Here is a 20763-nt window from a genome sequence, read left to right on the forward strand (position 1 = left end):
ACACACACACACACACACACACACACACACACACACACACACACACAGTCTTTGAAGGCAGTTAGATGGCAAAGTAGATAGAGTGCTATGTCTGTAGTCAGAAAGATCTGATGGCCTATGACACTTTTAGCTATGTAACCCTGGGCAAGCCATTTAAATCTCCATCTTCGTCAGTTTCCTCAACTGTAAAATGCAGATAATAATAGAACCTACTCCCCTTAGTTGTTGTAAGGAACAAATACAGTAGTATTTTCAAAGTATATTTCCTGCTATATAGCAGGCATTTAATAAATTTTTTAAATGCTGCCAAATAAGAGCCTACACATCTATCTGAGTAAAAGGTGAAAAAAACAGAGTGGAAGTGCCTCACATACCTTTCAGGTCATCTTCTTCAGTTAAGAGGCTGAGAAGAATTTCTACTCTCCTTGTAGCACGTTTAAAAGCATCATTCTGGTCTTTTAACATTCCCACAGCACTCTGTACACAGCTTCTGAGAAGGCTGGTGGTATCCAGAATCTGGGTATGCTCCTACACTCAGAGAAACAAGACAAGTCATATGTCACTCTCACAGAAAGGGTAGCTACCTTTTTAGTCCTCTTATACCCTTCCATACAATCTATGATTCAGCTACATTAGCATAACACTCTTCTTCAAACACAATACTTCATCTCATCTCCTATGCTTGGATTACTCTTTTCTTCTCACCTCTGCCTCTTAGATTTGCTGGCTTCCTTCAAGACTCAAGTCAAATATCATCTTCAGCAGGAGGACTTTCATATTCTGTACAGGAGCTAGTAGTGTCTCTATGTTAATTCCATCTACTCTTTATCTTTTATGTTCCTCATTTACATCAGTAGTTCTAAAATTTTTTGGTCTCAGGACCCCTTTACACTCTTAAAATTGAAGATCCCAAAAAGTTTTTGTTTGTGAGTTATTCCTACTGACATATATTAGAAATTAAAATATTTTAGTACTGTTATAAGAATAGTTTTACCCTGAGTGCTTTGAGAATCACTTATGTATACATTTTTTCTTCCATTAGAATGTGATTTCCTAGAAGGCAAGGACTTTTTGCCTTTACTTTTTTTTTTTTTAAAGCAATAGGGTTAAGTAACTTGCTCAAGGTTACAGGGCCAGTTATTTCTGGGTGTGGTGCTAAGTATCTGAGCCCAGATTTGATCCCCAGGTCATCCTGACACTGGAGCCGGTGCTCTTACTTGCTGAGCCACCTGGCCGCCCCTTTTTTGCCTTTACTTAATCCCTAGTGCTTAATAAATACTTGTTGACTGAAAGAGTGCTCTGCATTTTAGAATGCTAGGGTTGTTAAAAGCCGTTCTTAACATATAAAGATAACGTTATTGACCATTAGTAGGGAAGATACCTCAAGATATTATTATAGTGATGGTAAATTTATTTTTGCTGGATGGAACCACACTATCCCTCAGTTTCCCTTATCACTGGCATACTCACAAGGGAACAGAACCCAAAACTTTGAGGCCATTTGTACCATACTTTAAATCAACTATATGGAAGCCACAGCAAAGGAGAAAATGTATATTATTATGCTAATACCTCCAATTCAGAAAGAAAATATAAGAGCTGATAAGATGCAGCTAAAAGTGTTCATCGGCAGAATAAAAGGAAAATAGACCCTGAGCTCACTTTAGTTTTTTCCATTTCTGAAATTTCCTTTTCCTCCTCAGAATTTTCCACCTCCATTTCACCAGAAGATATTGTATCAGTCTCCATTTCAACGTCCTCTTCACTGTTTACTTCTGCCTCAGGCTCCACCTCCATTGCCATGGGTTGTACAGCTACAGTGAGAGAAGGAAACAACTCAGTGCTCTAACAGTAGAAGAAAGAGGAGAAGCACTACTCTTCTCTGAAGGCAAAGGCCCTCAAGCCCTGGCTTCCTGTTTCCTTTGAAGGATCTGACTTCAATGGGGGTCTTCAAATTGTGTTGACTGTTAATGCCAAAACAGGTCAGCTAGAGACTCATCATTCAATCTAATATACTAGTGACTCTACTTGTGACTCACAAACTGATAGAAATTACCCAGAATATGCTAAAACTTTTTTCATGGTATCGTACAAATCAGCTAACGACCCCACTGTGTCAATCCTTTATATGTGAACGTGAATTCTTTAAACATGCTCTGATATGTTTTGCAAAGTAAAGTAGATATGAATCAAGTGAAATAGGCCTTGGCATATCCTCTCTAATGCAAGCTTCCCATTAATCAATGTCAGGGGCATTCTATCTGCCACCAATATTTCCCCAGGTCTGAACTATCATTCTCATATCCTTCTTGTGCATTCAGACATCTTCAAACTTCTTCTTGAGACCTTAGCAGGTGACTTACACTCACATATGTCCTTTGGCTTGAACAGTTGGCTGATTGAGACATTTTGTAAAACGGTCATATCAGAAACCATAATGGTAGGTCTTCGTAGATCATCGATATGCACAGAGTGCCAAAGACCTAGGAAGGAAAATATAACCAAATAGTATCATTGTGCAATCCTTTAATAATCTTTATCCTTACTCAGGTACCTAAGATTAATAGCAAATTAGAACAGACTCACTGCTTGATGTTTAATCTGTAATTATATAGGTATTATGCTACTATAGGAGCAACATAGTATGGAAGAGTAGAGAAAAAGCTGGCCTCAAAGTCAAGAGGACCTAGGCTCAAGTCCTGACTGATACTTGCTAGCTATGTGACTCTGAGCAAGTTCCTTAATTTCTTAGTAGCCCAGGCAGCTCTTTAAAACAGAAGTTCTTAATGTGGAGTACATGAATTTATGGATTTAAAAAATATTTTTTGTAAAAAAAATTATTTTTGTAACTGTATTTAAATAAAATTCTTTCCTTTATAATCCTACGTATTTTATTCAATGCATTTAGAAACATTATTCTGAGGAGTCTACAATCTTCACCAGACTGCCCAAGTTGTCCATGACACAAAAATGATTAAGTCCTGCTCTAAGACTGTAAATGACAAAACAATCATTGGTAGTGAAGGTTTCCTCATCTACAACTCCCTGAGATTCCACACCAATAGAACCATAGAATTCTGAAACCATCTCCCACTATCTCCCCAAAGGGCATTACTTAAATTTCAAATCCAAAGATCCCTATAGTTATTGACAGTCACATTACTTGTTTTGGATGTATAGTAAAAATCCCCATTTTATACAGTGAAAACTAATTAATATTAAAATTGATGTCACTAGTTCATCCATTCTGGAAAGCAATTTTGAACTATGCCCTAAAAGCTTTTTGTGCATATGCTTTACTAGGCTTATATCACAAAGAGATTAAAGAAAAACGAAAAGGACCCATATGTGTCAAAATATTTCTAGCAGCCCTTTTTGTGTTGGCAAAGAATTGGAAGATAAAGGGATACTCATCAATTGAGAAATGGCTGAACAAGTTGTGATATATGAATATGATTGAATGCTGTTGTGCTATACTAAATGATGATGGGGATGGTTTCAGAAAAACCTCAGATAAACTGATGCAAACTAAAGTGAGCCAAACCAGGAGAATAATTTACTTTTTTAAAGTATTCTCCCTTTAAAAAAGAAACCTTTTATTTTAAACATTCATTTTCAATTTTTTAAGTTCCAAATTCTCTTCCTCTCTCCAGTCCCTCCCCAATCCAGTGAAAAGGCAAGAAATATACCCATTATACATGTAAAGTTAGACAAAACATATTTTTCTTAGCCATGTTGCCAAAAAAAAAAAAAGGCAAGAAAAGGAAAGTGAAAAACAATATGCTTCAAAATGCAGAGTTTATGAGTCCTTTCTCTGGAAACAAACAGCATTTTTCTAACCTTGAGTCCTTTGGAATTGTCTTGGATTATTATGTGAATCAGAGCAGCTGAGTCTTTCACAGTTGATCATTGTTACAATACTGCTACTACTACATACAAGTTCCAGGAGAACAATTTACACAGTAACAGCAATCTTGTAAAAATAATCAACTATGAAAGACTTAGAAACTTTGATTAATACAATGACCCACCACAGTTATAAGGAACTCAAGATGAAAAATGCTATTCACCTCGTTCTAAGATTAGGTCTGCTGGTCTTGAGGCCGTCTCCCCTTAAGTGAGGCTGTAAGCTTATAGAATATATTCATGGAAAAATGGTGACTTTTTTTCTTAGGTTAGTTACTGCTATGTCACCCAAATAATATTTTGTCTACCATCAACTTGTTTTTCTTCCTGATATGCAAAACCCCAAAATAATATTTTGTCTAACACCAGCTTGCTTTTTCTAATAACAACATCCCCCCCAATAATATTTTGCTCCGATCTCTGACATGCAAATTAGCCAGCTTCAGGGAGGCCATCCAAAATAATTTAAGAATTCTACACTTAGAAGGACACTTGGGAATACACCCTCTCCTCCAAAAGCAATAAACCTTTCTGCTGGAGCACCCCTTTCCTACTGAATGGCCTCTGTGATCTCCAATGCAGCACTGCCTTCACTGTGTATATCTGCCTGAGTTATGTGTCAGGTCTCCTCTTCCTTCCTCCTCTCCCTCTCTTCCTCACTGATTATAATAAACATTTGCACTGAATTGATTCTCATTATTTTACATGTTATTCTAAGCATCTGAACTCTCTAAGGGGTTCTTTACACATCTTTAGCTAGCTCTCAGGACTTTCCTTAGACATAAACTGGGTACTCTGACAAGGACTTAACCTGACAGCTATATTTACACTGGGAGAGTAAGGGATTGAGCACAGGTGTAGAAAGCAGAGGTCTACAGGAAACTCCCTATGTCTTCCAAGAAGAAACTCCCTTTTGCTAAAGGATTGCCACAAAACACCTCCAGATGAGAACTGATGGACTCAGAGCACAAAGTAATTATTTTCTCTTTTTCTTTTTTTTCTCTCTCTCAAGTATGGCTGAAGAAATTTATTTTGCATGACTTCATACTAGTAATGGGATTTGTATTTCCTGCTTTATCAATAGGTGGGGAGTGGGAAGAAGAGAATTCAGAACTGAAAATAAAACTGAAAAATAAATTTTTTTAATTAAAAAAAAAAAGTAAACATAAATGGGATACCACAGTACAGTGGACAGTGAGACAGCTGTATGCTTTGAAGAACCAGAGTTTAGGTTCTTTCTTGCACAAAAATTAATCAGAATAAACTGTATCTCAGGGTACTGAATGAACTGGCAGTGATCTTTGCTTTTTTTTTAAACTGTACCAAAAACTCAGATTTATTGTTGTTCCCATCTAGTCAAAATGCTTTCAAAGTTAATTATTAGACTAAAACATTAGTGGGGGTTTTTTTTTTTTTTTTTTTGCATTTTGGAGGGCAATTGGGGTTAAGTGACTTGCCCAAAGTCACATGGCTATAAGTGTGTCAAGTGTCTGAGGTTGTATTTGAACTCAGGTCCTCCTGACTCCAGGGCCAGTGCTCTATTCACTGTGCCACCTAGCCACCCCTAAAAAAGTAGTGTTTTGCCAGCCAATGACCAGTGTTTCTGATTTGAAATAGCCAAAAACACACATTTCTTGGACATGGAGCTGCTAAGACTGAGTATCAGTAGATAGACTTACGTGACTATTGGGAAGGCTAAAAAAGCACACACCATTTCCTATTTAGCTTCCCAATTTAAATGCCAGATTATAAAGTTCCTTCTGATTGGAGGCTCTAGCATTCTCTTCCAACTAATGGCAAACACTAGATACATCTTTAACATTTAAGGGAAATTTCTACTATAGTGTTTCATGTAAGTGGATTTGTCATCTATCAAACTTTATACTTTATCAAACACATTGTCTGTTATATATTAAGTGCTTAATAAATGCTTTATCATTCATTTAAATTTATAGCAGCATTTTCTTAAAGCTTTTATATTCTTCCATATAGAGGAGGAATCCCTCTAAGTTTTGTTTTACCATAAGATTTTAAGTGTCCTTAGTATAAAATGGCTGTTTTGTCAATCATGCAAACTGAGCTAATGTAGATCAAAACTTCTCCAATTTCCACTGCTTCCTTTTGGTAAAATCCCTGAAACATGCACATTAAGCTGAAAAGTAGCAACTAGCTGATTTTATACAATATCTGGTCTTTTCTCTTCTGTACTATTGTCCTACTGGGATGAAAATTCTGAATGATGTGATGACCTATATGCCTAGCTAATAGACTGGCTTGCTTAAATCTGTGACAAAACATAACTATGTCTATAACCAACTACATGCCATTTGTTTTACTCAAATACTTTGTATACAGCTTTGCCAAGAAACCAAGAAAGCAGTGACAGTGCTTATCAAAGCATGCCTGTGAGGGATGTTAATATTCTTTCATTCTATTCCCACCAGCATTATTTCAGGCAAAATTCTTGAGTTATTTCAGAAACAGATCTAGAAATTGTGCCAGTCCTCAGTACAACACAGGGCTTGATGTGTCTCTCTGCCAATGAAGAATACGTATATCAGTGATCTTAAAAATATCATAGAGGGGACTGTTATAGTATTTCAGGACTGGAGTGGGCAAATGTCCTAATTTATCCCCCCCCCCAAAAAAAAACAGAGAGAGAGAGAGGAATCTATAAATCATTAGACAATGAATTTGATTTCGATTTCTGAAAAATTTTTGAACGTATTAAAGGGATAGTTAGTGAAACAACTAGAAAAAGAACTGGTGATCACAAAGCACCAGCACATCTTTACAAAAGGTCACGTCATTTTGATAAATCAGTCCTTATAAAAAGCATTTGACAAAGACTCTCAGCCAGCTCTTGTGGATAAGATGGAGAAATATGGTCTGAGTAACAATAGAGATAAGTGGATTTGGAAATTGTTGAATGGCTAGACCCAAAAAGTAGTCATTAATGGTTCCATCTGAGCTATGAAAGTGGTCTTGAGCTTGTACTCTTGTGTACTCTCTCTCTCTCCACCTCTCTTTGTATGTTTGTGTACGTGTATGTGTATGTGTGTATATATGTATATACATATAAAGAAGTTCACAGGGGGCTGGTTAGAAAGGAAAAAAGTCGACTTAAGGGACACATGATACTTGTCAGATAATTGTAAGGACTATGACATGGAAAAGGGACTACACTTATTTTGCTCAGCCTCAAAAGGAGAAATCAGGAGCAGCCGGAAGAAGCTTCACAGAAGCAGATCAAAGTTTAAAAAAAAAAATAATTCCTAACAATTAGAGGTGACCAAAGTGGAATGGTGTATTTCAGGATATACCAAGTTCTCTCACTAGATTTCATCAAACAAAGGCTGGATAAAGATTTGACTGGTACACTAAAGAGGCGATTTTTGATCAGGAATGGATTGGGTTAAACAGCATCTGAAGTCCTTTCCAACTCTGGAACTGTTTCTTCCTAATATCCCTGCTAGGGATTGGGCAATTAGGTGGCAAAATGGAGAGAGTGCAGGGCTTGGCGTTAGGAAGATTCCTCTTCCTGAATTCAAATCTGGCCTCAGACATTTACAAGCTGTGTGACCTTGGGAAAGTCACATAAACCTGTTTGCCTCCATTTCTTTATCTATAAAATGAGCTGGAAGTAAATGGCAAACCAAGAAAACTCCAAAGGGGTCATGAAGAGTTGGACATGAGTGAAAAGTTACTAAACAACAATATCCATGCAGTATTTGACACTGCTGACCACTCTGTTCTTGGATGCCCTCTCCTCTGGTTTTCACAACACTGCTCTCTTGTTCTTCTACTACCTGAAAAGTCCTCTTTCTTTGATCTTCCTTGCTAAATCATGCTCCATAGCCCACCCCCTAACCGTGGGTATACCTCCAAGGCTCTAGCCTGGATCCTCTCTTGCTGTACTCTCTATGTTGGTTATCTAATCACATTAAGTTCGATTATCACCTCTATGGAAATGATTCACAGACCCAATCTTTCTCCTGATCTTCAGGCAAGCATCACTAACTGCCTATTCTGCAGGTTCCCCAACCCTGGCCTACTGAATTACTTTAAATTGGATGTCCTGTAGATATCTCAAACTCAATGTGTCCTAAACAGAATTCATTATCATTCTACCAAAACTCCCTCATCTTCCAAGCTTCCTTATTTCATTTTTTTTTTAATACAAGTGTTTTGTTTCCTAAAGGGGAAAAAACCCTCCTTAAATGAGAACTGCATTAGTGGTTTCAAGACATAAGTAATAAAGTGATCCAGTCCCATCAATTTGCTTCACTTCTGTAGGAAGCAATTCATATATCAATGGCACCTTGAATCATGAGCAGTTAGATAAAGCACTGGCCATTTAAAACACAGACATGGACACTGCTTAGTCAAACTTGTATCCCTCAAGGATACGGCAGCTCCTGACTTTGGTTTCAATGATTTTCCTACTTCCTTCATGAGCATGACCATCCTTCCAGTCATTTAGGTTCAAAACCTTGTTGTCATTCCCAATTCCTCACTCTTTCTCACCCCACATAACTAATCAGTTGCAAATTATCATTAGCTCCACAATATCATCTCTCACATCTGTCTTCTAGCCACTAATACAGTCACTACCCTAGTCCAGACCCTCTTCACCTTTCTCTCTGAGTACTGAAAGAGTATTCTAACAGTCTCTACCAACAACAGTGAAAACAACAGTAGTAGCAGCCAATATTTATATAGCACTATTAATATAGCACTATGTACCAAGACACTGTGCTAAATACTGCATGAGTGTTTCATCTGATACTCAAAACAACCTTGGGAGGAAGGTGCTACAATTATCCCCATCTTACAGATGAATAAACTAAGGCAAACAGCACTTAAGTGACTCGCCTAGAATCGAATAATTGTCTGAAACTAAATTTGAACTCAGATCCCAAGTCCAGCACTCTATCCACAAATATTTCCATCCTCAAAACAGCGGCCATTGTGATTTTCCTAAAATGTAATTCTGACTGTGTCACCCCTCATTCAACCTTCAGTGGTTCTCTGTCACCTCTAAGACCAAATATAAATTTCTCATTTTTCACAACTTACCTTTACTCTTATACCTTCATGTAATTTTTTACCCAGACAAATGGGATCCATCCCTGCAGGACGCAGCGCCTTTGCACTCTCACACCTAAAAAACACTCCATCTTCTCCACCTTTTAGAATCCCTTGTTTCCCCCCCCAGGCTTAGTCCTTCCTGGATCCTCCAAAATTGTCTTATCATTTTGTATACACCTACATACATATATAAAGTTTGCTCCTCTAAGAGAATGTAATCTCCTTAAGGGAAAGGGCTGTTTCATTTTTTTCATTGTATTCCCAGCAATTCACAAAGCACTGGGCACAATAAATAAAATTTAATAAATGCTCATTGATTGATTCTTTGATTCTGAAGCCCAAGGTTACCATCTCTTCTCTCTCCAACGAATTCCAAATGCTCCACTGTGCACATTTCATTGCCTTTAGCAAATTAAAAGCAAAATTTTTACAACAGATGAGAAAAAAAAATCAGGATCCAAATAGAAAATGTTCAACAAAGAGAAAAGATGTACAGAGAAACTACTTTCAAGTTACATGAAAGAATATTATTTTTAAGTTTTGTAACTGGCCTTACCTCCATGGAATCCTACATAAGAAGTTCCACTTTCCACCCGAGACAGTTTTGTGATAAAGTAGACAAAGATGTGGCTTTTGTCTAACAGCAAATTATTGATTACATTCACAGCAGAATATCTATCAATGAAAAAAAATTATGAAGTAATCTTCATTCATAGACTCACCACCTTACCTGGCATGCCTGCTAGCAATTCTATTCCAAATTACAATTTCTTCTCTCTCAAACAAATTCTAAATTGCAAGCTCCTGATCATCTTCAACAAATTAATGAAAAATAATGTGTCCCATTCCCTATATCACACTCTTTCTCTTCCACGTTATTATTCTAATAAGTTGACCCTTTTAACTATCCCCCATATCCGAAGACATGTAAACATACTTGGCTGAGGCAATGAGCTGAGCACTCTTAGGATCATCTTCAAAATCTGTCTGAATAATCAGGATTTTGTTTCCAGCTGTAATATCCAAGCTGTTCCTAGAGAAAAAGAAAATTTTCAGTTCTGGGAAAGGAGTTACTTGTAGTAGGAATTACAGAGATAGACACTGGAGTAGTAAAATATCAAGGGACATTCCCTACCACTATAAAATAACTGACTTCAGGAAACCTATTTATGATTGCTGCAAACTTCTTGGTAATAAAAGCAATGGAAACAATGTCATAGTACCATCAACCACATTTTTCTGATTCACCTTTCTTACGTTCAAGTACATCTGTGGACACTTCCAACAATTATTCTAGCCATGTGTAAGTGGTAATGACAATAAAGAATGGGATACTCACTGGATCTCTTTGAGGAATGAATATTCCGTATCAAATTGCTGTAGCCAGAGTATCCTAGGTTTCTGAGCTAGACCCTGTAATTCAGTCTCCAATAATTCAGAATCATGGCTAGTCAGTAGCCTAGAGAAAGTAGTGATCTGAAAAAGAGGAAATAATGTTTGGGTTTTTTTTCCCCACAAATAGTATTTAATTGCTTTATATTTTGAGAACATGCAAACATATAACTTTTACATAATTTAATCAAGTCTCTACCCAGTACCTAAGAATAATTATTTTTCTTTTAAAACTAGTATAAACAGAAGATATTCAAAAAGGAGATTCCATGGAATATACATCCCCCACTGATGTGGATCATAGGTTGACAGATCAAGTGCTAGAAGGGACAGTAGAGCCCATTTAGCCAAGCTCCTCCATTTTATAAATGAGGAGACGTAAGTCAGGTTAAGTGTCATGGCCTTGGTCACACAGCCATCAGAGGTACAATTTGAATCCAGGTCTACCCAACTCTAAGTCCAATACTACACTGTGGTCAAGCTGCTTCTCTTAAGATAGAGTTAAGCACATGCCTAAACTATCAACTAGAAATACTGACTTGAATTTATCTAAAATCCTTAAACTTAAGATTCATAAAAAAGGAAATTTGAGAAGAGAAAGTCACCTCTGTAAAGATGGTGCTACAGCCTGAATCCATCCTTTGGAGATGGTCCTGAAGGAAGTCTGCAAAGGAATCATGTTGTTGACCACAATAGTATATTTGTGCAAGAGTTTTTGCAGCAAATGACCCCAGTTTAGAACTGGATAGCCGGACCACAGCATCTGGCGTGGCACAATTCAGAAGCATGTACTTAGCTTTATCAGATACCCTGGCATAAACTTCATTAGTCAACTCCTGTTGCCTCAGGTTATTGGTAACCTGTAGTACTACAGAAGCACATGTGTCTGAATGATAACCAATGAACACATCAGAAGGGCTATAATTGTGCTTGGCAAAAGGCTGGTCTGCATTAACATTGACGAAATTTTCTACCCAAGTCTGGAGTTCTTCTACAATATTCTTTTGCCATTTCTCCAAAACAGTATTGATATCCAAATAGTGCTTTTCTAGCCTGTTGATGAGTGGGATGGGAAACTGTTTATAGACAACCTCCTTCTCTTCAATGACTATCAAGCGGAAGTCTGAATGAACTCTGCATTTGACACGATGAGTTCCCAAACCAAGGTCCACATATTTCTGACCACCAAGATAAACATAATACTGGTTGAGAGCATCATAGAGACTCTCATAGAGGTTCTGCAGGTTTAAAAGCACTACTATTTTCCCAGTTTCCATGCAGATTTTGACACGGTTGATATTTCTGCATATCTGTGTATACTCTTGGTCCTTAGGAAAACTAGAGCCAAAGATAATCTCTGGCTGCTGGTTCTCACTGAAGAAGGCCTGCTGGAGAATCTGTAGAGCCACATAATTTTTGGTCAGTACAAGTAAATAGCGGCATTCAACATCTGCCTGCTGGTTAGTCTGACTATCACCATAAATGTTCTGCCAGATAAGATGGATGGTGCTGATTTCTTCAGTGCACCTTGCCTCTGGTAACATGGCTGTAAAAGTGTACAATGCATCAATATTATCCTTGCCACTGAAGTTTCGAAGGACTGCCTGTGCAATTTCTTGAGGGGTGGGTTCTTCATTAGAAGCTTTAGTCATAGCAAAGACCATTTTGATGAGGCTATAGTAGTCACGCAAACCAAAAAATTCCTTGTCTTGGGTCTCACACACTAATTCATAAGCTTCAGCAAAAGATGCAAAATAATCTTTAATTTTTTCTTGAATAAGTGTATCTGAACAGCAAATTCCCTTGGCACTTTCAATAAGTTCTTTCTTGTTGGGTGTTCCCCGTGATACAAAAATACCCCGATTCATCTTGGCAGGGTCTAGGGCCCAATTGGAGATGCCAATGAAGCCAACTTTTTTATGAGGGAGAGGATCATCATCAATACAACCGTCTTCCAGGAGGGGGTGCAGTGCCTTCAGTGGCATCTTGGGAGAATCTTCTGCTAGCCCAACTTCATCTAAGACCACCACTGCGACATACTCTTGCAAATTCTTCCCTTGTTGAAAGCGAGCACACTGCTTGAAGGTGCCTATGATTCCCTGTGGAGTTGAATGTGGGCTGCACTGGAAAGACACCAAATGTACCTGTTTCAGCTCCTTGAAGAGTTCAGAGTAAGCAGCTTGTCCCTGCATGGCATCTGCTACAATAGTCTTAGCAAGGGATTTGGAGCTTCCAGGTTTTCCAACCAGAAAGAGAGGAATTCTGAGTTCAATGCATATCACCATCATAAAGATATTCTCCTTCAAAGCTAAATTCTTAGCTATTGTTTTTCTTAAAGGTACACCACTGAGAAAGAGATCCTGTACTTGACTTATTTCATCCAGAACGGTCTTTATGTCACTATAAGGCCCTTCGAAGAGCTCACAGATAACTTCCCAATATGCCTCCTTCTCTTCTAAAGAGGCATGATAACACACTCCAATAGCCAGTACTAAAGACCAGAGAACAGGATCTCTCTCAAAATTGCTTTTGTTGACATTTGACTCTTGGAGAAAAACATTCAGCTTCTCCAAGAGCAATCTACTATGGCCATAAAACCACCTGAAAACCTCCACACAGCGTTCCACATCCCGGAGGCTGACAAAACTACATTCATTATCTCTTTTCCTCATGTAACTCTGGGAAGCAGAAAGTATCTCTGTGATCACATTAATATCTTCCTGAGTGATTCCCATTGAGTGGACAAGTCTTTGGGCAATCTGTTGAATATAAAGTCTTTCGGCCATGTTATTCAGTTGCCCAAAGTCCCACACCAAGGGGACCATGCTTGGGGGAAGAGCATGGACCCGATAAACCAACTGCCTCAGAGGAATGGAGCCAAGCTTTTCCACAGTCTCATCTGCTTTAACACGGTATCCCAAACCAGCAGTCTCTAAACGTCTGATCATCTCCTCTGTGTGCTTTCGGTATGGGTTGCAAGCTGCTATGATATGCAAGCCAGAGTCCTCAAACAAAGGCTCTCCATCTACTGTGTTGTCACACAGAACTTCTTTGATGCAGCTTACAGCCTCAGTAGTATTGGCTTCATCAAAGAATAAGATAGTATCAAATTGATGCTGGGTCCTGTTGACAAGAGCAATTGCTTCTGCCTCTCTGATTTTGGAGTAGATTGTGGCTGCACTAGTTCCACCATGGACCTTGACTAGTTTCATATTCTCTGCATCAATTCCACCACGCCGCAGATCACTCAGGAATTTAATGAGCCTGGTTTTACCACAGCCAGTTTCTCCCATGATTATAACAGGGATCCCACACCGGAACCTCATCTCAATAGCAAGAATTTTTAGGATGTTGTCTGTAGTAAGTTCATATGTTTCATCAGGGTCCAAGGGCCACTGGATTCCCAAAACCATACAAAGTATTTCAAGCTTCTTACTTCTGGCTAGCTGGTCAAAGTTAATATTGAAGGGCACCCTCTGAAGGAGTAATCCCTTGTATAATTCCTGTGTCATGACATTTCTCTTGATAACTTTTCCATCTAAGTGGTTGATAGCATCAATGCCACCGTTCTGGTTGGGTTGGAGATGGAAGCCTATAAATGTCATAGACGTGTGGTCATCATTGAAGAAAATATATGGATGGGGCTCAGATTCCCATCTCTTACGGAGACAGAAAGGAGCAATGTCCTCTTCACTGACATTATCCATGTTGAAGACCTGCCTCTCTGAGCTTTGATCAGAAATATTAAGTGATGGAGTTGCAAAATCTCTGGCCATAAGAATCATAAATGTAACTACAAAATTCTTGAAGCCTGTCAGAGTATCCCCAATAAAGGCAGGATTACAGAAGATAGAAGCCTCACAGTCTCTGAGTTGATAATTCAAAAACCTAGAAAAGTTCTGAAGTTCAGACCAGGAAGGATCCCTTATACCACAGTGTATCAGCAATTGCTGGAGGCATTCTTCTGGGGTCCCTTCAATAGAGTCTGGTTTGTATTGAAACATATCAAGGTTTTGGCCTTGATAGAATCTTTTTAAGTACTGGAAAGGTCTCTGGAAGGATTCGCTACAGAACTCTTCTCGATCCATTCTTGGTTCCATTTCATTTATAGAAGAAATCAAAGGCATACACATTACTTCCTTAGGAGGTCTGCATGTGACTTTTGGGAATATCTCAAGGAAACTAAACTGTTGGCCATGTGTATTCTAGAAAAAAATAAAAAAACGCACAAATTAAATGTTTAAAACTTTAATGTTTAAAACAGCTTTCAAAAAGTCCCTTAATATTATTTTAACATTAACTTCATTTTTTTTTTAAATTACAGGGTGGGACACACAGATGAGTAGAGGATGGCATGGGGTTCTCTACAACTGCAATGTCAACAATACAGGGGATTATGATGTAGAAACTTTCTTTAGAAACTGACATGCCCATCAATTGTGGAATAAGTTGTATATGATTGTAATGGAATATTAGTGTGCTATAAGAAATGAAAAACAGGATTTCAGAAAAACCTAAAAGACTTAAATGAACTGATACAAAGTAAAGTGAGCAGAGACACAAAAATTATGTATACAGTTCACAGCAATATTATATAATGAATGATTTAGCTATTCCCAGCAATACAATGATCCAAGACAATCCCAAAGGATTCATGATGAAAAATGCTATCTGCCTCCAGAAAGAACTGATATTGTCTGAATAGAGACTGAAGCATAGCTATTTTTCTCTTCCTTTCTTTTTCTTTCTTTCAGTCTTTCTCAAGTCTTCTTATAAAAAAATGACTAATATGGAAGTGTTTTTATGATTGCATATATACAACCTATATCAGGGGGGAGTGTAGGAAGGGAGATGCATTGTTGGTGGGACTGAGACTTGGTACAAGTAATCTATTTTATTTATTTATTTTTTTTAAGCAATCGGGGTTAAGTAACTTGCTCAAGGTTACACGGCCAGTTATTTCTGGGTGTGGTGCCGAGTGTCTGAACCCGGGATTCGATCTCCAGGTCGTCCCAACACTGGAGCCGGTGCTCTTACTTGCTGAGCCACCTGGCCGCCCCTAAGCAATTGGGGTTAAGTAACTTGCTCAAGGTTACACGGCCAGGTGTTTCTGGGTGGGTGCTAAGTGTCTGAGCCCGGGATTCGATCTCCAGATCTTCTCAACACTGGAGCTGGTGCTCCTGCTCGCTGTGCTACCTGGCCGCCCCTGGTCCAAGTAATCTAGAAAACAATTTGGAACTATGTCCCCAAAGTTACTAAAGTGCCTCTAAACCAGTAATAGCACTACTAGACCTATATTCCACAGGAATCAAAGTTAGAGGAAAAGAATCACATGTAAAAAAGATTAAGAGCAGCTCTTTTTGTAATAGTCCCAGATTGAAAACTAAGAGGGCAACCACCTACTGGGGAATGATTAAACAAATTGTGTTAAGTAAATGAAATGTAGTATTATTATGCCATAAGAAAAGAGAAAATGGACAGTATAAGAGGAAACTGGGTAGATATTTCTGAACTGAGGTAGAGTAAAAAGAGTAGAACTAGCAGAATAATTTACATGAAAAAAATTGTAAAGAAAAACAATTAAGATGTTAGAACTCTAATTAATGCAATGATAAACCCCAAGTCCATGGAACACATATGAATCATACCACCAAACTGTCTACAGAGGTGACGGACTTAAAATCCTGAATGAGATGCACGGTTTTGGACATGGACAGTGTGGGAATTTGCTTTGCTGGACTATGCTTATATGCTGTGAATGACTTTTCTCACCCAAGTAGTCAATGTGCATGGGGGCAGGGAGCAGTAGAAAGGAGAGAGAATTTTTAAAAAGAAATGAAGGTAATGTAAAAATAACAGATGAAAGATAAAAGCAAGACTTGAACCCTACATCTTCCTGACTCTAAAGAGTGGCCCATCATACCAAGCTAATTTTAATATATTAAATTTTATGGTCTGAAAAAGGGTCCCTTCTTGGTATTTTCCCAACCATTCATAGACTGTCAGATTATACAATGTAATTAGTATCTACAACTCTTAGTTCTTTTCTTTCATAAATGCATGGAAAAGTTGTTTCTCTTAACTGACCAAAACATAGTATTATATACAAAGTTCAAATCTTTAAGCTATAAAAATACTGAACTAATAAAGCCCTTAGCAGATTTTAGTCAGTTTTATGAAATCTGAATCCTGTATTATATATTAATGGGGTGACATCTTAGGATACCAAGCATGGTATGGCATCCAATATAAACATAAAGAGAATTCTAATTAGGCAAAACTCAAAAGAAATTAGGACCAAGATATATTTAACAAAGTTTCAGTTTATATACTCAAGAACAAAGATATTTGGGCTTTGAAATTCTCTGACAAATTTCCTGCACATTTTGTTTTTGTTTTTTTATATTATAACTATTAAATACAAATGTCATTCTGGAAAAAGAAGTAGGAAACCCTAACACACAATCAGAATTTGAAGAGTTCTCTTACACCAACGCTCACAAAATGTTTTAGATACCTACCAACTTTGAGGGCCTCTTTGGTACTGTGGAAATCACTTCCAAGATTTCAATGACATATAAATGACATTTATTTCGAGGCCACATTTTCCCATTTGTATCCATCAGGTACTGTAAAATCAGCAGCTTGAAAAGAAATTCCCAAATTCCAGTTTGTACCTAAGGACACAGAGAATCACATGGGTTAAAGAAAACTATGAAGGAAGGGAAGCTAAGATAACAAAGTAGCAGGAAGAAGTACAACAAACTGCTCCACTACCCAAACTCCCACCTCCTCTAAACAGACCTAGGAAATCTATCAGACAACATCATAAATAGGAAATCCAATTAGGGACTTTCTATTAGGGAATTTTGCCGCCCAGGTTGGCAAAAGGAGACAGATAAAGGTCTGCTAGAAACTGGGGACAGGTTCTAGCCAGAGACACAAGGAGCATTCCAATGCAAATAGGGGCTATGCACTAGGACAAGAAGAGGTCTTACATTCAGCACAGAAGGAACTAAACTTCTATAGGGTACAGAAAAAAGTGCCAAAGATTAAGTTCTATCACCCACTATTCAGTTTTAGGTCATAGATCCATGGTGCACTGAGGGCAGAACTTATATCTAGCAGAGGCATTCTAGGAGTGGTAGTAGTTCTCAGGATGTGTACTAAGAAGCAAGCAACTACTGCATGGCTTGGACCCCAGGAGGGAAACAGGTTCTCACACCCACCTCCTAGACCAGATTAAAGCTAAAGGAACAACCAGTATAGGAATCTCAGACTTAATAGAAATCAGCTTTCTATATGCCAGATAATAACTGAGTCCAGCAAGAGTCTACTGAAACTCCAAGTGGGGAAAACCCACAGGCCTCCTGCTCAGGCACAAATCCAGGGAAGGAACTTGCAGAGTTCACACTAAAGGGGCTGTGATCAGATTTTGCCCTCGAACAGCCCTGGAAGCACTAAAAGCATACAAATCCCTAGTCTGAACTGTCCCTGAGATCTTAGAGTACCTCAAGAAAGGGGCAGCAAGAAGAACCCAAATATACCCTTCTCTCAGTGCAAAGACACTGGCTTTAAGATAAAGTCCGAAGTCAGGAATTTGGCCAGAAGAATGAGCAAACAAAAAAACAAATTCCACCTCAAAGAGGTATTATGGTGACAGGGACATTTAAGACATAAACCCAAAAAAGGCATGGTAGGTAAGCTAAATGTGAGTAAGTAAGCAAGCTAAGTAAAAGCTAACAAAAAATACAACTTAGACACAAATTCAACTAGAATTCCTAGAAGAGATGAAGAGTTCATTCTTTTAAAAAGAGTTAAAAATGCTTTTTAAGTAAAATGATACTACTAGAGGATAAAAATAAAAAAGAAATGAGAACTATGGAAGAAAGAATAGGAAAGGGAATTAAGAGCTTTGAATAAGTGATACAAAACCTTGTGGAAACAATAAACTCTGAAAATTAGGATGGATCCAACAGAGGCTAGTCACTTCATGAATCAACAAAAAACATTAAAAAACAAAATTAAAAGAAAGAAAACACAGAAGAAAAACATAAGTTATGCCATAACAAAAACGAATTACCTGAAAAATAGATCAAGAGAAAATTTAAGTTGCACTGTACTGCCTGAAAGCCTAGATATCATACTCAAAGAAATAATACAAGGAAATTGTCCAAATCTCTTAGAAATAGAGGGCCCTGTGGAAAACAGAAAGAATCCATTGGTCACTGTCTGAAAGAAATCCCAAAAGAAAATTCCCAAACTCAGAGCTTCCAGGTCAAAGAAAAAAATACCACAAATACCCAGAAGTAAAGAAGTAAGGTATTAAGGAGTCAGTCAGGATCATACACAATTTGGCAGTTAGCATATAATGGAACAAAGAGCTTAGAATAGAGTATTCCAGAAAGCAAGGCATATCAACTTACTACCAAGAATAACTTACTCAACAAAAGTGAGAAAATTATGGGGGGAAATAAAGACTTTTAATGAAATAGAAAGCTTCCAAACATTCCTGATGAAAACATCAGAGCTGCATAGAAAATATATAAACACAGAAATCAAGAGAAATAGAAAACGAATAAAATGCATTCTAATGCATTCTAAATGCATTCACCTCTGAAACCTATAATCATCAGGGATCACAAACGAAGTCTCATTAGACAGAAGACCTGGTAGTGGTTCTATTATGTCTTGAAAGAGCAGAAAGAGGAAGAAAGAAGAATACAATCAGGGTTAGAGAAAGGAAGAAAGTGGTAAGAAAAATCATCTCACAATCGAGGTACACAAGTAGAAATCTATGCAAAGAAGAAGAAAGAAGTTGAGGGAGTGGCTGATACTTGAATCTTACTTTATCTGAACTGGTCAAAGGAGGAAGAATACAAAGAATAAATATTTAGATATCATAATATATTTCATTCAACAGAGAAAAAAGAAGTAAAGAGGAGAAGGCAGAATGAGGAATAAGAATAACAAAAGATTAAAAGAGACACTGACTAAGCAAACCCAAACGATGTACAAAAATATCTATAGCTCCACTTGTGGTGGCAAAGAATTGGAAGTTGAGGGGTTGCCCAAATACTGGAGAATGGCTAAACTAGTTATGGTGTACAAATGTGATGCAATACTACTGTGCTATAAGAAATGATGAAAGGGATAGTTTCAGAAGACCTGGAAAGACTATATGAACTGATGCAAAATAAAGTGTACAGAACCAGGAGAATAACATAAATTAATGACAATATTGTAAAGATAATAAACTTTGAAAGACAGTAAGCTCTGATCAACACAATGACCAGCCACAATGCCAAAGAACACATGCTATCTAGAGACCTGATGGATTAAGAGAACGGATTGAAGAATATTTTCTTCTCTTTTTCTTCCTTTCCTGGACATGACTAATGCAGACTATATGTATTTGTAATGAGTTTTATTTTTCTTGCCTTCTCAATGGGGAGGGAGGGAGGTTGGGGGGGAGGCTGGGAGGGAAGAAGACTGAAAGAATTCGGAGTTGGAAATTAAATTAAAACATTTTAAAAACACCATTCAAGTCTAAGCTATTGGGGTGGCTAAGTGGCTCAGTGAATAGAGCACCAGTCCTGGAGTCAGGAGGACCTGAGTTCAAATCCTGCCTCAGACACTTAACACAAAAACTAGTCATGTGACCTTGGGTAAGTCATTTAACCCCAATTGCCCTCCAAAAAGCAAATAAAAAAATAAAAAAATATAAAATATAAGTTATTGAGCAGGATACTCATGTTTCTAAAATCTTAGCTAGTCAGACACTAAAACCATTAAAAGTCAAAACACTTACTGAAGATGTAATGTCCAAGTGGATAAGCATGGGATTTTTCTGGTACTTTACATTCAAGAAAGGTAGAAGGGATGCTAACACTTTGCTTTCATTCATCTGGGGCTCAATCAATCGAATGGTCTTCAGAGGTACTTCCTCCCCCAAATTTTCATATTTCAGTTTGCTGTGAAGCCTCTTTACATAGAGGGATTTTCCTAAAACATTGAAATATATAAATGAGAGCTCAGGTGTTTTGTTGGAAAATGAATATGAAAAAAAGAAAAAAAGATGTCTGTAGAAGAATTCCAAAAGATACAGGGCTATACATAAACTTCACAGTATTACATATAACAAACCACAAGCTGATATAAGCCTTTTCACAGCCCTTGAGTTTTCAAGGATCTAAATAAATTTAAAAAAAGCAATTATGGTAAAAGAAGTACTTCCATGGGGGTGGTTTTCATTCATTTAAGACTTCTAATACTATTATTGGGATGAAGTTAAAGATAATTGGAACTTTTTTCCTTTAAATATTTTAATATCCACCCTATTTCCACATGAATCAAAACTGCCAGCAAAAAGAA

The 20763-nt window shown here is 37.6% G+C and overlaps 1 protein-coding gene across 5 annotated transcripts in view; it reads right to left on the reverse strand.

Annotated features, from left to right (window-relative positions):
- Window positions 1-20763, reverse strand: part of RNF213 (ring finger protein 213) — a 208271-nt gene that overhangs the window by 65497 nt on the left and 122011 nt on the right. For 4 of the 5 annotated variants that reach the window (XM_069064114.1, XM_069064115.1, XM_069064113.1 and 1 more), the window contains 9 exons: window positions 20201-20394; window positions 16911-17066; window positions 10995-14594; window positions 10337-10473; window positions 9935-10030; window positions 9554-9672; window positions 2364-2483; window positions 1663-1814; window positions 375-528 (listed from right to left, as the gene is read on the reverse strand). In XM_069064114.1, the coding sequence (XP_068920215.1) occupies window positions 375-528; window positions 1663-1814; window positions 2364-2483; window positions 9554-9672; window positions 9935-10030; window positions 10337-10473; window positions 10995-14594; window positions 16911-17066; window positions 20201-20394 (4728 nt within the window). The remainder of the gene's footprint in view (window positions 1-374; window positions 529-1662; window positions 1815-2363; window positions 2484-9553; window positions 9673-9934; window positions 10031-10336; window positions 10474-10994; window positions 14595-16910; window positions 17067-20200; window positions 20395-20763) is intronic. The other variant, XM_069064116.1, reaches the window with a different exon arrangement.

Source organism: Petaurus breviceps, unplaced genomic scaffold, assembly GCF_028583685.1.
Source record: "Petaurus breviceps papuanus isolate PSGF00001 unplaced genomic scaffold, PetGlider_PUasm1.0 90617, whole genome shotgun sequence".
Taxonomy (NCBI): Eukaryota; Metazoa; Chordata; class Mammalia; order Diprotodontia; family Petauridae; genus Petaurus; species Petaurus breviceps.